This window comes from Carcharodon carcharias, chromosome 2 (genome assembly GCF_017639515.1).
Source record: "Carcharodon carcharias isolate sCarCar2 chromosome 2, sCarCar2.pri, whole genome shotgun sequence".
Classification (NCBI taxonomy): Eukaryota; Metazoa; Chordata; class Chondrichthyes; order Lamniformes; family Lamnidae; genus Carcharodon; species Carcharodon carcharias.
This window is the reverse complement of record NC_054468.1, coordinates 216,340,372-216,356,391: the sequence shown is the minus strand read 5'-3', so window position 1 is coordinate 216,356,391 and position 16,020 is coordinate 216,340,372. Positions and strand designations below refer to the sequence as shown.

The following is a 16,020-nucleotide window of genomic DNA, read 5'->3' as shown; positions in this document are numbered from 1 at the left end:
ACTTGTTTTTTTGCAGCACCTGTTAACACTATAGAGGGTGGTGGAAGCGCAGGCAATGAATGAATTCAAAAGGAAATTGGATGGGCACTTGGGGGAAATAAATCTGCAGGGCTACCGGGGTAGAGCAGAGGAATGAGACTGATTGGATTGCTCCACAGAGAGCTGGTGTGGGCTCAATGGGCCAAATGACCCTATGATCCAGTGACACCTACAGGAAAGTGCATGTGTGTGGACACTGAGTGATGACAGGATCAGGCTGTGATGGCCCCTGTTAACAAACTAGTCTGCCAAGTGCAGGGGGGCTGCCACGGTCACTGGAACTGTACCCATTCTGTACGGGAGGAAAGGAGCTTCAAAAAATACACATTTGAAGTTCAGCAGGATTTGGGAGTGCGAGAGGGACTCTCTTCCAGGAGTAATGACAACTGGGATTGTTCGCTGTATAGTGCACAAGGCAGCTAAACATTAAATATCTAGCACTTTAGTTGCTGCAATAAAAAATATCATAAATGCTGCTCTCATAGTAGGCTTAGTTTACTTCCGAATCCAGCATAAAACTGGCTACAAAATCTTCAGAAAACCCAAGTCTTTGTGCTTGCAAGATTGTAGGCTTGCTTGATTGTAGGGTGCCTTCCCTACTGCTGATTGTGTGGTTTCATGGATCAGGTATTATCATTTATGTGCCCAGGAAGGTCTAGTCACATCCAAAGAAACAATTTTTAAAAAAAGAGCCAGATGGCTCTTTGGTCCCATACACCACAACTGGTCTGCAGACTGCATCCCTACCCATTGCACTTTTCCCACTCCTAGTTCCTCTCTGGTTCCAGGCCTTGCTCTTTGATCGATCTTGGTACTTCCCTGCTGTTTGATCACTGCCCTGCTGCAAACCAGTCCACCCATTGAGTCTTAGGTCACCATTGCTTGGTTCCTGAGCAATGTTTGGGCTACCGGGATAGAGTTGGGGATGAAACTGATTGGATTGCTCCACAGAGAGCTGGTATGGACCATGATAACTTGCCTTTCCTTCCTCCCTCATGCTATTGATCTGCACCCACTTCTGAAATCAAGGGAATGTTGAGTTAACGGTTTAATTTTTTTTCACAAGGTCAACATGGGTCAATCCAGTACTATTTCTTATCTATCCACAGTGCATTTAATCAAGTTTCTGCACTTTTAAATGCTTCACGAATCACAGTGAATGTACGACTTACTGAGACTGCTGGGGCATCATCATGGAAGGCTTCTGCTTGACAGTTAAAGACATGTGGCCTAGTGAATTGATCTTCTGTGGAAGTTGCACCAATCTCTGTGTTACGGTGTGCTGGGGCATCTGTTGAGGGATGGGCTGAGCCGGTGCCACAGTGTCTTGATTATTTGTGGAATGAGTGCTAGATGACGTCTCCTCGCATGCTTTACCTTTGGTGCCAGGTTTACACACACAAAGCTGGGGCCGTAAGCACATCCCTCCATTTTGGCACTGTGGAGAACAATTCGCTGTAAGAAAGAGAACACGTATAACTGACCTTGTTGACATCAGATTAGCACCCAAAAAAAAATCACTGGTTATCTGGAAAAGTGATGGGGAAAATTAGAAGCAAACTTGATGAATTCCTTTGTGCCTCAAAGAGCAACTGAGGTAGATTGTAATGGTATAAAATGTGTGATAGTGAACGGACAGCCCCTTTTACATCTCTCTTTATATTTATCTACGTTAACATTAATGCAAATGAAAATTGCATGAGATGTAAAACAGGCTCCAGATTGACCGTTCTGCACTATTGCACAAAGTCAAGATCACCCCATTGTTTCAGTTAGATTGAAGGAAGATAATAAAGTTTGAACATGGCACAAAATACACATCTAGTCAGGAGGGCTCCTTTTGCTCCTATTATCTAAAAAGAAAATGGTGTATTATAAAACCATGCAGAAGAAATCTTTAAATCTTTGAATTTTAATCCAAATAAATGTTCTGTTCTTGCAAAGCAACAATGTTCACTACAAACTGTGTGTTAAACATGATACAGAATAGTAAGTATTACCTTGGTGTAAAGCAAGGTTCCCAGGTGGAACATGGTGAGATGAGACACTGCATCAAAAATAGGGTGACAACACTAAAGGGAAAGGGGCAACTCTGTGGTCCATGCTCCAACCTAGCCAGACTCCACAAAGGGCTCAGAGCATCAGATTTACCTACCTTGTTCCAAGTGTGAAAAGCAGCCACATGAAACAGCCACCCAAGGAATGTTGTGGTCAGCAAAGTCATCCAAGTCGTACCTTTTCCTTCACCGTATCATAAATTCTAATGAGATATGCTAATGAAGAATTCAGATATTCCAAAATAAGGACACTGAAAGAAATCTCATTAGAAATGGTTTATCAGACGTACCAATTGTACTTTTGCCACATTTCAGAACTTTTGTTCATTTTGGCATGGGTGGAGTTTTATGTATAATTTATATTAAAGTGTTACTTTTAAATCAAACTATGTTTAAAGTGAATGGATTAACGGAGTAGCCACATTCAGCAGCCTCTGGGACAAAAAGGGGATTGGTATGTTAACAAGTTCCTCTGGAAGTTAATAGGTTAAACTGTTAGCCTGGATGATCTGGGACAATTCCCAGATTGTTGTCACATTTCAGTTACTTCCAATAGTCCTTCACACTTGAGATGTCAGCAAGAACTGAATCCACGCACACAAGCTAGGGGATGGATGATGACGACTTGCACCCAGTGAGAGGGATGGGTGTCCAACCAGCTAACTGTCAACTCCAACTGGCCAACTCCTTCACAGGAAGGAGTTGGAGGTCAAGCTTCAACTTCTTGTACAAAGGGACAGGAAAGATGTACATTCTTGCTCAGTTGTGAAGCCTGCTGCAAAAAGACTATGAATTAAAATTGAGCTGACCAGATTCCAGCTGGGACTGGCCAGAAAGAGGAAGGGCAGTATTTGACCCATTCATGGTGACAGTGTACCATTTTATGTTATGGGAATCATGAACGGAAATTAGGAGCTTAAAATTGATGTTCTTTTCGAGCAAGTGTATGTTGTAATATAACCCAGTTCTTGATAATATGTGGAATTGTGTGGAATTTACAGCACAAAATCAAGCCATTTGGCCCAACTGGCCTATGCTAATGTTTATACTCTACCCAAGACTCCTCATACCCTTCTTCATCTAATCCTAATGGTATACCCTTCTATTCTCCTTCATATGTTTATCTAGCTTCCCTTAAATGCATCTATGTTACTGGTCTCAAATGTTTCTTGCACATTCTAACCACTTTTTGGGTAAAGTCGTTTTTCCTGAGTTCCCTACTGACTATATCAGTGTCTGCCTTATATTTCTGGCCCCTAGTTTTGGTCTCCCCTACAACATGGACCTGGCTTCACTTGAGCGTTTATCAGGCTGGGTATCAGGATTACGGAATTGGAAAAGCGCAGAAAGAGGCCATTCAGCCCATCCTGTCTGCACCAGTTTTCCAAATGAGCAATTCGCTTAGTGCTATCTTACCGCCTTCTCCCTGTAACCCTGCACAACAAAAGTTGGAGAAGTACATATCACGACATTTTCCTCAGATTATAGATCATTCGACAAATGAATCTCTCTTATTATTACATCCCTGATTTCACATCATTATATCTAAATAACGGGTTGCTAAATTCAGGGAGAACGTCTAAGGCAGATCTGAAATTTGCAACAGTCTCAATTATTTAAATGGCTAAATAAAATCCTTTATCACATCCTACTTTTTAACCTCACTGCTTTTCAGCAACATACAGAAACTGTGTGGCTTACTCAGTTGTGAGCATTCAATATTATCAAGAAAATCGCAGATCCTGCAAATGTAACAAGAGAAATATTGTTTGCAACATTTTTGATTCTTCCCTTCTTCATGGAAATCAGCAATTCTCCGCACTGAAATCCAAAGTCTCAGTAACATATGTGCTGCAAATCCACTAGCTTGGCTTGGTTTGAAGGCAGTATTCTGTTCTGCGGTAACCAAAGATATCAGACCCCAGTGTTCACCATGCAGACACCTGCTACGAATAGCAATCTAACAATCTGACATGCCATTGAAGCAGTTCTTTTCAACTTCTTATATCTCAATTTTATTCCATTTCCTGACAGTCAGTGAATGAACAGGAAACGTTTGCAGACGTACATCTGGGGTCCATTTGTGAAAGTGTACACAAACCCACAGCCAACATGGTGCATATGAAATAAGGCATAGATTTCACCATACAAACAACTGCTTGCTTTGGAGCAATACGTCATCATTTTCCATTTCCGGCAGGTGTAGTTAACACCACAAAGGTAACAACCAAAGAAATCTACAATCAATCTGTCCTCACATGTAAAAGTTCAAGATATGTCAATCAAACCTCAGGCATCATGTGTTATACATGTGCATATTTTGTTGTTACGTTTTTTTAATAAGTTAGAACTTCCAGATTGTTTCATCTTTCTTGAGGAGCAGCTGGGGCTTTACAAGTATCTGCCAATGCTGGAGGCGGTGGAATAGTCACTCAATGAGTAATCCAGGTCTCTGAGAGATGCTAGTTCAAATCCCACCATGCAGTTTGGAAATTGCTTTCAGTTATTTAAATATATCTAGAATTAAAAGCTAGTATCAGTAATAGTGACCATGAAACTATCAGATTATTGTAAAAACCCAACCACATCATTAATGTCCTTTAGGGAAGGAAACTTGGTCTGGTCTATATGTGCCTCCAGATCCCACAGTAATGGGGGAGTCAACTCTCTGAAGTGGCCACAAAGGCTGCTCCCCATCATCTTTTCATGGGAAATTAGAGACCGACAAAAGGTATAGATCTTTCCAGTGATGCCCACATCCTGTGAATTAGTAAATTCACATAAAATACCCTCAGATTAAACTATGAGTTGACCTATTTACAGAAATTGGGCCACGTGCCTGTAAAGGGAATATGCAGGGCTCACATCATCACAAAATAATACTTTGTGCATTAGCCGGTATAATACTCCTGTCCTTATAAGTAAGGACATTCTCCAACTTACTGTAAGCAGTGTTAATGCCTTGTCAGTTGCATTGTTAAGGTTTCTCAATTACATTGTTAAGGTTTGTTGATGTCATGTCAACTACATTGTTACAGTTAAGAGAAATAGGTTATAGGTATTTATTATCTTTGAGCGCATAAAAATAGGGGATAGCTGGGACACTGGGTTGAGTGGAAGGAGAGCTAAGAGACTGAACAAGTCAATAAACTCTCTCATTAAAGAAAATCTCTGCTTCACCAACTGGCTTGGATCTTATTATCAAGAAATACCACAAGATAGTCAGCAGTTTAACTCAATAAATAGTCAGCGCACATATATAAAGAAACATAAGAGGAACTTCCTTGGTATTGCTCTGGATTTGGAGCATGGTAGTCTAGATGTTCTGCTAACCTGCCATATCTCTGAGGCAGGTAACTAAGTGCTCGTTGTGCAAATGCAAAGTCACTGTATCCGCTCCTAAATTGCTGAAGTCAGACAGAGATTAGCAAATTGCCTGTTCATGTCAGGCTTTGAGTCAGAAAGATCGAAAGAACCCAGGGTGAAATACCTGACTGCTTCCACAAGAAAAATGAAACAATCTGGAAGTCACAAACTGATTAATTTGGAGGGTGGCAGATGCACGCTAAATGCAAAACTTCTGTATATAAGCCAATAGTAATAGACATCAGTGCACTAAACTGTGTTATGATCTCCAAATTTACCAAATTACCACAAAACTTAGAAATTACCAACAAGATTTCACTTTTAGGAGCTTTTACTTTAACACAAATCAGAACCAACAAAAATTAAACATGAATTAACAGGCAAATGATGTTTCAAATAAAAGGTATATTTCCGTTTAAATAATTGATACAACAACCAACAAGCACCCGCATCACTCCCCACACAAATGAGGCACCAGGTACAATCTCACAGTCTTTCCAATTCAGCCTCTGGTTCGTAGTCTCTCTCACATTCCCCTCAATCGATTTGACCCTCGAGTCACATTCACCAGCAGGCGTATTCCATCCAAGGTGCCTAGATATGGTTAACACCAACAAGGCGTATGTCTACTAACACTCTCACTCACTTCACCTTAGTCCTGATGGCGTAGTTTTGCAGAATTCCTTTTCGACTGACCAACCAACAAAATCCAATGCACAATCTGGTCCTCTAATACAAACTCTCAGCTCTTTTGCATACCACATCTATTCACATCGCTTTTAGGATTCATTCCATTTTAGTTTGCTTGTACATCTCTTACCCAAGAGCTCCTGGAGTTCTATTTTCCTTCTTACTGTTAAAGATAAAACTTTAGACAAGCTATAGACAGCTTGGCTTGCTCCTAAACCAACCAGGAATTTGATAATTGTGACCTGCTGTGGCACTTCTTTGTGTCTGAGTCTGTGTGCTGATCTCCTACTGCCTCCAGCTCTCCTTTGTGTCTGCATCTCTCCTTTCTGTCTGCCAGCCACACAGCTCCTGGTCTAAACTTTCTTCCTGTTGGTATTTCTTCCAGGTCGAGTGTTGCTAGGTTATATGGACTAATATTTCTAATCATCCAAGAAAATCACAACTGATCTCTTCACAATTGATGCAAACTCGTAAAAGTCCTCCTCAAACATTCTTAAAAACAATTACAGATTCCCTGGATATTTTAAAGAAATTACAATTTTTCCTCACTACTGTTATGGATCAAAGGCCCTCACCACTGTGTTCTATTATTTGAGCTCAAGGTGACAGCGATTGTTGTCATTTTTTTCTGGATTTTATTTGGATTTACTCAAACTGCCAAATGCTGAAATAGCAATTATTTTGTGTTGCAACCTATCCAAAGGGATAGTACCCATTGACACCACTGTGCCAGCCAATGAATTGGAGGTGGGAAAGGACTTACAGCAAGGCTCACAGCAAAAACTGTATTTTTATTTAATGGGATATGAGCATTGCTGGCAAGGCCAGCATTTGTTGCCCATCTCTGATTGCCCTTGAACTGTGAGGAGCAGTTAAGAGTCAACCTCAATGCTGTGAGTCTAGAGTCACACTTAGGCCAGACCAGACCATAAGAATGGCAGGTTTCTTTCCCTAAAGGACACTGTTAACCAGAGTTTTTACAACAATTGATGATAGTTGTCATTACTGAGCCAAGCTTTATGCCCTAGATTTTATTAATTGAATTTAAATTCCACCAACTGCCATGGTGGGATTTGAACCCATGTCCCCAGAGCATCAAGATTACTAGTCCAGTGGCATTACCACTACTCCCACCACCATCTCCCCATGTTGTTCATAGCAAACAAATTCCATTCACTCGGCAAACGGAGTCTATTTAAACAGTGCAGTGCAGCAAATATCTACAGAGTTCACTTAAAAAAATGAATCTCTACAAACTATGGCAAATGTAACTCATGACCAAAACTACATCAACATCTTGCAATAAAAGCAGATTGATTTCTCTGGCAAAATGCAGTGAGTGGAGGATAGTTACATAATACAAATTCACCATTTCTTCAGCAAAATGCAGTGAGTGGAGGATAGTTAGATATTACAAAATCATTATTTTTCCAGAAAAATACAGGGGGTGGAAGATAGTTATGTATTACAAGTTATGTGCATAATCCCATCGTAGATACTTACAGGTGTGATTGACAGGCAAATTACTCAATCATCTATATTCTGGCTGGAAATAGTGGTGTTGCTATTTACAGACCATTGTCTTTTCAAACCGACTTCTGTAAAATTGTGCACAGGAAAAATTCTCCCCTCATTCAGGTATTTGCGTGGTGAATTTGAGCTGTTGTTTTTTTTTCCTTGTTTAACATTTACTTTGCTTCAAAGGATTCCAGGATTAAGCAAATGAAGAGAACCTCATCTCTCTCAGTGTCTTACTTCACAAGTTCAAAGCATTTGTTTAACTGCACACACATCTGTTTTAGTGCAGTAATAAAATATCTAAGTATTATGTTTTGTTTCCTCGTGCGCTCAACAATGCAATAGATGCTCTTGATGGGCAGTGAAATGTGTCTTCCACCCGCCCTCCCCCTCAACCCCCACATGTCAAACCCATTAATAATAGATCTAAGAACAAGCCTGCACTGAACCAACTATGTATTTCAGCTTCAGAACAGTAGATTGCTATACTGCAGTATCAGATTTCCATTTTGTGCAACATCTATTCCTATAAGTCAAACCGGTAAAACTGCTAGGGCAGAGTGCCAAAGGGAAATGAAAACAAAATTCTGCCCTGTTGGCACTATTTTGAAGAAGCAGTGGGGTTCTCTCCGCTTCTCCCCAGTGTCCTGGCCAATATTTATCCCTCAACCAACATCACTAAAACAAATGATCTGGTCATTATCATAATGCTGTTTGTGGGAGCTTACTGTGCACAAATTGGCTGCTGCACTTTCCACATTATAACAGTGACTACAGTTCAAAGCGTACTTCATTGGCTATAAGTGCTCTGGGGACATCCAGAGGTCATGAAACGTGTTAGTCTTTTTTCTTGTCTCAATCTTCTTTCCTTATATGTAATCTTTAACTTTGTGCCTTCAAAGGACTTGAATCTCTAGCTTGAAGTATCCAGGTCTAGCCATCACTACTAGAGCTCTCCAGCTCCTCAGCATTGGATAAATTGTATTCTATTTGACTTTCACAAGGTCACAGCTTCTCCACAAACTGGGTTACTGAATTACATTCATCTGTGTTCTGCTTCTGGTGTTACTCATAAGTTTTCACTGCATGTCAGAGCAGCGAGATTCTGGTGCCACATCAGTGTCCAACCACATAAAGCAGATCACATTGAAGAGTGTGGCCCAGGGAGGCTGGGGGGGCGGGGGGGGGGGGGGGTGGGGGGGTGGTGCTGGAATTTCAAGGCAGACGCTACTCATTTTGTGACAGAAGGTAAGTACACACTGCATAAAAACCATCAGGTCTTTCTTGCACGCCACCCCACTCTTAATCATACCACATACTATTTCTGGCCAATGGGCAAGCTGCTTACAAAACTCTACCAACACTGAAATGACATAGAAACACAGGCTTTCTGATTGGGTGGCTCGCTGATTGGGCTTTAGTCAGGCCACCTGACCATTAGGGTGCTGACCTGATTATGTCAGTGAAGCTGACCCAGCACAATATGGGCAAGCTGCAGGTTTGGAATGGGCTTGGCAATGCATGCTTACCAGGGAGGGGAGCAGGCTTGCAGACTGCTGATTTCCAGTGATAACATAAGTAACTTTGAACAAGGAGAAAATTTCTGGTAGCCTTTATGTATAGTTCAGCCACTGCAAATGCTGTTTTGTGCACCAAAAACAGCTGGCAACTTTGTCCAAGGGATGAGACACAGCAGAAGACTGAAAGAGGGTGGCCCCAATACTAACTCCCTGATGACAGGCAGGAGGGTGCAGTGTGAAAATGAAGAAGTGCAGAATGTAGCCCCAACCCATCTCTAACAGTAAATGGAGTTGTGAAGATAGCAAAGGATGAATGCAGTATACCTCTGACAGGTACATGGATAGATTCAGTGGCAAAGGAAGCTTTCCGAAGACTAGAATCAAGACTTGAACCTCAATGAGTGCTCAGAAAATGGAAACACCATAACAATAAGCACTTACAAATATAGGAATCTGGAAACATTTAGATGGCTTTTGTTCCAATGAAGAAGTCAAACCTTAATTCTTTTAAAAGCGTTGGTCCAGTTTAACCTTATTTGGTCAAAATCAGAGCTTGTGTATCAGCATTATGACCCAAAAAGTTCCAGAAGGAATACCCTCAGTCTCTGAGCAGTACGCTTCAAGGATTCGATGAAGGACAGTGATCAGCAGGTTATCTTCAGTAGACATGGTCTCTCAGAGTTTTAAAGACTCACTGCTTATCTTTTCATTTTAAGGGAATGGCAGAAATTCCTGAATCAGTGGACAATGTATGATTGGCTAAGATGTTCACAATAAGGATTCAGTCTCACTTCAGAAAGTAACAAGGGGTTGCTGACATTTTCAAGGATAACTCCTTTTGCCTCTCCCTGTCTGTGCATGGGAATTTTCCAATAATAAACCTACTCCTTTAAGTTATAGCTTAACTACTCTTTTCTGGGCTCCTGATGTCAAACAATCAAGAACCTGAGAAAAGGTGCAAAGGGAGTTCACTATTAATAGGTTAAGTACGAACATGTGCTCACAGGTCCAGAAATTAAGAGGAAACTTGATGCAGAGGAGAGGGCTCCTCTCACAAAAGAGTAGCAATTGTTGTTCTAACCTTTAGAAAGTTCTAGTGCTACTGATGGTCAGCGCTCCCCCCTCTGTCCCCCAGCTGGGTCAATTTTATACTGGGGCTTGCTTCATGCAGATGACGGGTGAACGAGGTCCATGAGCTGGCTTACATATTACTAAAACCAGCTGCTTCAAGTCAACAGCAGACACACAGAAAATGGACGACTTGAGGGGTCAATTCTGGCAGCAGAGGGAGGGAGCCAGTTTAGAATATAAATGGTGGGAGCCAGTGCTTGTCAGACAACACGCTCGTGAACAAGCCGATCAATGTAAAAAATAGTTGCATTTATATATAGTGCTTTTCATGACCACTGGGTGTCTCAAACCTTACAGCCAATGAAGTGCTTTTGACATGTAGCCACTGTTGTAATGTCAGAAACACAGCAGCCAGATTACACTCAGCAAATTCCCACAAACAGTAAAGATAATGGCCAGATAATCTGTTTTTGTGATGTTGGTTAAGGGATAAATATTGGCCAGGACACCGAGCATAACTCCCCTAGGGTCTTCTTCAAGATAGCACCAGGGGTTCTTTTCCATTCACCCAAGCAGACAGATGGGGCCTTGGATTGTCTCATCTGAAAGACAGCATCTCCGACAGTGCAGCACTCCCTCCCTCACACTGCACTGAGTCTCAGCTGTGCTTTTTGTACTCAAGCCCTGGAATGGGGCTGGAACCTGGAACCTTATGACTCAGAGGTGAGAGTGCTACAGACGGAGCCACAGGTCTTCACTGGATCATGATGCAAACTGTCTAATAAAGCACAATAAAGCAGCTGAACAGAACAAAGGCAGTGAATGAGGCTGATCGTTTCCTTTGTTACATGCATTCCACTTATGACACAAACATCACTTTACACGTTAAGGACAAGGCAGCAAAGCCTGAAAATAATGGAAATAAAAGCTCAGCCTTATATTGTGCATTTGTGGACAGCAAGTTCCTTTCTCCTGACACAGAGTTTCACAGCACAGCTCAGATGTAAATTTGGAGGATTAGATTTCGATAATATTTGGGGAAATAAAATCTGTTCAATCCTTGAAAAAGAGCTTCATCACTCCCCAGTGCACCCTTCTATATACATATGCCCCTATAATCCCTGGAGGCATCAAATGCTCAGGGGACAATTTGCAATTCACCCCTGCATTTGCACGAAGAAGCATAGGGAGATTGGAACATAATGGCAATGTTACTGGACTGGTAATTCAAAGACCTAGATTAATGCTTGGGAGAAAAATCCCTCCACGGTAATAAATCTGGAATAAAATGCTAGTTTCATTAATAATGATCATGAAACTACTGGATTGTGGTAAAAAAATCCACTAATCCCCTTCATGGGGAGGAAATTTGCCATCCTGTCTCAGTCTGTCCTGCACATGACTCCAGACCACCAGCAAGGTGGTTGACTCTTAACTGCCCTCTGAAATGGAGTAGTTAGCCACTCAGTTATATCAAATAGCTACAGAGAAAAGTACTGTGGGTGTACCTACAACTGCAGTGGTTCAAGAAGGTGGTTCAGCACCAGCTTCACAAGGGCAATTAGGGATGAGCAATAAATGCCTGCCTAGCCAGTAACACTCACCTCACACTGACTAATAGCATTTACATATGTGAGGTGATCAATCATTATAAATTAACCCTTCCAAACACGCTAGCACAATGCAGCGGATTTCCTCTTGGAAATAAAAATTTCCATGTTGACAGCTCAGGTGTCCGATATGCCCAGTTTAACGCAATTGCCCGAATGGAATCTAATCGCCGCTGAAGATGGCTCCTTCCAGCGAGAAACTGCAATGTTTACCACGGCACTTTGCCTCAATTACCTTGGTCACATTCCAGTCCTGAGTGGACCCGTTCCCTCGGATAACAATCCGACAAATCTCAAACCAATGCAGGAATTCTCCACCAAGCAGTGGTTAAAACTGGAGTACCCACTTCTGTGGAACTACCGAGGCTTCAGGGCTGCCAGTTTACAGGTCGTGGGTTTGGGACTCCCGCAGGGTGCCATAGCTAAGGCAGGCAGAATGTGGAGTTGAGGCCACAATCAGATCAGCCATGGCCTTATTGAATGCCGGAGCAGGCTCGATGGCCTCCTCCTGCTCCTAATTCGTGTGTTTGTTGACAAAGATTGTGTTATCCAGTAATGTCAAATTTGCAATTAAAAGAATACACAGCACCTTTTACAGCCCCAGGACATCCCAAAGTGCTATCCAGCTAACGACGTACTTTTGAATTGCAGTAACTGCTCTATATAAGGAACATAGCTGCCAATTTGTACACAGAAAGCTCCCACAAATTGCAATGCAGTAATTACCAATTATATACATTTCCATATTTCGTGAAAGGTCTGGCTCTAATTTTAAGTCTATGCTTGCTAGTCCTAGACTCCCCAACCAACAGAAATAGGATAGATAGAGGGAAACTATCTGTTCCTTTTAATATCTTGACAACTCCAATCAAATCACCTCAATCCCAGGGAATATAACCATTATTTGCTTAATCTTGCCTCATAATTTAACCCTTCGAGTCCAGGTATCATTCAGATAACTCTACACTACACTCAAGATCAGTATACCCTTCCCAAGGTATGGTGCCCAGAACTGTTCACAGTACTCCAGGTGCAGTCTAACCAGGGTTTATTCAGCTGCAGCATGACTTCTACCCTCTTGTATTCTAGTCCTTTAGAGATAAAGGCCAGCAATCTATTAGCCTTTTCGATTATTTTCTTTGACTGTTCATGAAATTTTAATGAGCTTAATATAAATATCTATAGAATATAGATCTGTACATGGAGTTGGGTCGTAGATCAGTCATGATCTCATTGAATGGTGGAACAGGTTCAAGGGGATTAATGACCCCCTCCTGTTCCCGTGATTCCACTCTGGAAAGTTAGCTTTTCACTGCCCACAACAGCCCAATGCTTATCGAGGCCCAACCTCCAAATCCACCCATTGACCCTGCTTGACAGAGATGTACCTGCCTGTCATCAAGGAAAGTTCCTGGCCCCGATTGACCCTCAGAACCTCAATTTACAGAACTATACACAAGCTTCAGGAAGGTAGAAGTAAAAAGAGAAGGTGGCTGGAATTATTTTACGCAAACTATACAAACGTTACTGCTTTGGGAACCCACAGTTTCCAACCTCAGATGGGCTATAATGTGATGGAGGTGAATATAGACATTTTCCTCCTCTAAGATGGAGTCCAGTCAGTTATCTATGAAAATGAAAGGAAAAAGAAAGCTATTAGATGAATACTGCTTCCTCCTTTCTTGTATGTCAATTAGGATAATCCTGCTTCAATGACCTTCCCTCCATCATAAGGTTACAGGTGGGGATGTTCATTGATGGACACAATGTTCAGCATCCTTCGCAACTCCTCAGATACTGAAGCAATCCATGTCCATGTGCAGCAAGACCTGGACAACATTCAGGCTTGGGACAATAAGTGGCAAATAAAATCTGTGCCACAAAAGTGCCAGGTAATGACCATCGCCATCAAGAGAGAAACTAACCATTGCTCCTTGGCATTCAATGGCATTACCATCACCAGATCACCCAGTATCGAGATCCCAGAGGTTACCATTGACCAGAAACTGAACCAGCCCAGCTGTATAAATACTGTGGTTACAAAAGCAAGTCAGGGGCTGGAAATTCTGTGGAGAGTAACTCACTTCCTGTCTCCCCAAAACCTATCCACCAACTACAAGGCACATGTCAGGAGTGTGATGGAATACTCTCCACTTGCCTGGATGAGTGCAGCTCCCACCATTCTCAAGAAGCTTGACACCATCCAGGACAAAGCAGAAAATTTGATTGGCACCCCATCCACCACCTTCAACATTCACTCCCTCCACCACCGACGAACAGTGGCAGCAGTGTGTACCATCTTCAAGATGCACTGCAGCAATTCACCAAGGCTACTTAGACAGCACCTCCCAAACCCTTGACCACTACCATCCAGAAGGACAAGTGCGGCAGACTCATGGGAACAACACCACCTGCACGTTCCCCTCCAAGTCGCACACCGTCCTGACTTGGAAATATATCACCGTTCCTTCACTATCGCTGGATCAAAAGGAACTCGCTTCTTAACAGCACTGTGGGTGTACCTGCACCATAGGGACTGCAGTGATTCAAGGCGGTGGCTCTTCACCACCTTCTTGAGGGCAACTAGGGATGGACAATAAATGCTGGCCTGGCCACCAACACCCATATCCCATGAAAGAATTAAAAAAAAGAAAACAATCGTATTCTTGTGCCTGTTTCTGCTGCAAAGCAAAGGGTGAGAAGCAGCACTGAAGCCCAGCTTGGACAATGATCCACAGTCACAAATGAAGGCCCAGGGATACTTGAAGCAGGGTAAGCTCCTGCTGAATGGGTAAAAACTGCACTAAGTACAAATTAAGGTCGTATTATGCTGTAAACAGAAGAAGCCATTCCTGATTCTGCACAGTTCCAGAAACACAGGCAGGCTTCTGGCAACTGGAAAAGCGGCTGCTGGTCATGTATGCGGCTATCCAGTGATGATTAACAAGCTCTTTCCATGGGCACACACCAGCTAAGTACAATCCTGTCCTGAAAACCACACAGGCTTGCATGCGTGGGTGCCATCTGGAGATACATAGCCTGCTACGTATCTGACATTGCTGCCATTTGGATGTCCCAAGTAAGTTTCCAGATGGACTGGAAATAGCACGAAATAACTTGGATGCGCTTTAGCTCACCATGGGATTTAGAACATAAGTTACTTGATATTTGGTTTTCAAGAATTTATGATATAACCCACGAGCGACAAAGCTGCAAGTGGGAAGAGTGGAATACCTTCTACACCCATCCTAATGACTAATGCCATATATTTTCATGTAGCAGCTTATGATGTTTACCATAAATGATTTTTAGAAATTATTTGTGAAACTGACAAACAAATCTAATGGCTAGAAGTCTACAATCTCATTAAAATTAATCTAAGTATTCCACATTATTGTAAATTAATGAAAATAATTCTGAATTCATCAAAATACACAACACAGAAGAAGGCCATTTAGCCCATCATGCTTGTGCTAGCTCTTTGAAAGAGCTTTCTAATTAGCCCCACAGCCTTGCTCTTTCCCCATAGCCCTGCAAATATTTTCTTTTACAAGTATTTATCCAATTCCCTTTTGAAAGTTAGGACTGAATATCTGCTCTCAGCACCCTTTCAGGCAGTGCATTTCCAGATCATGACAACTCGGTGTAAATCTTTTTCCCCCTCCTCATCCTCCTTCTGATCTTTTGCCAATTATCTTAGGTCCTGATCTTAAGCCGGTGTACTGCGGTTACCAACCACTCCTGCCCGGAGAAACAGTTATCCATTATGCACGACATCATTTCAAATGCCACTATTTTCGCTTGGTTGTACAGAACTTGGGTATTGCTGAAAAAAAAGAGACATGCTGTTGAAGCTTTTTATCTTGCATTCATCAGGACAGACATAAGAATATCAAATTTCAAAGAAAGCAACAATTTATGCTGCATGAGAAAAGAGTGCTGATTGGTTAGCAAATCAACTCTGACTGGTCGAGGTGTGGCCATGGAGAATGCACCAGGGAACTATTATCCTCTGCTTCTACCTCCTACCCAAAATCCATAAACAGGACTATCCCGGCAGACCGATCGTGTTGGCTTGTTCCTGCCCCATGGAACTCATTTTTTGCTATCTTGACTCCATTCTCTCTCCCCTTGTCCAGTCTCTTCCCA

General features: G+C 42.1%; 1 protein-coding gene across 4 annotated transcripts in view; it reads right to left on the bottom strand.

Annotated features, from left to right (window-relative positions):
* Window positions 1–16,020, bottom strand: part of ltbp1 (latent transforming growth factor beta binding protein 1) — a 383,746-nt gene that overhangs the window by 353,153 nt on the left and 14,573 nt on the right. For all 4 annotated transcript variants that reach the window (XM_041215598.1, XM_041215616.1, XM_041215607.1 and 1 more), the window contains exon 3: window positions 1,212–1,494. In XM_041215598.1, coding sequence (XP_041071532.1) covers window positions 1,212–1,494 — 283 coding nt within the window. The remainder of the gene's footprint in view (window positions 1–1,211; window positions 1,495–16,020) is intronic.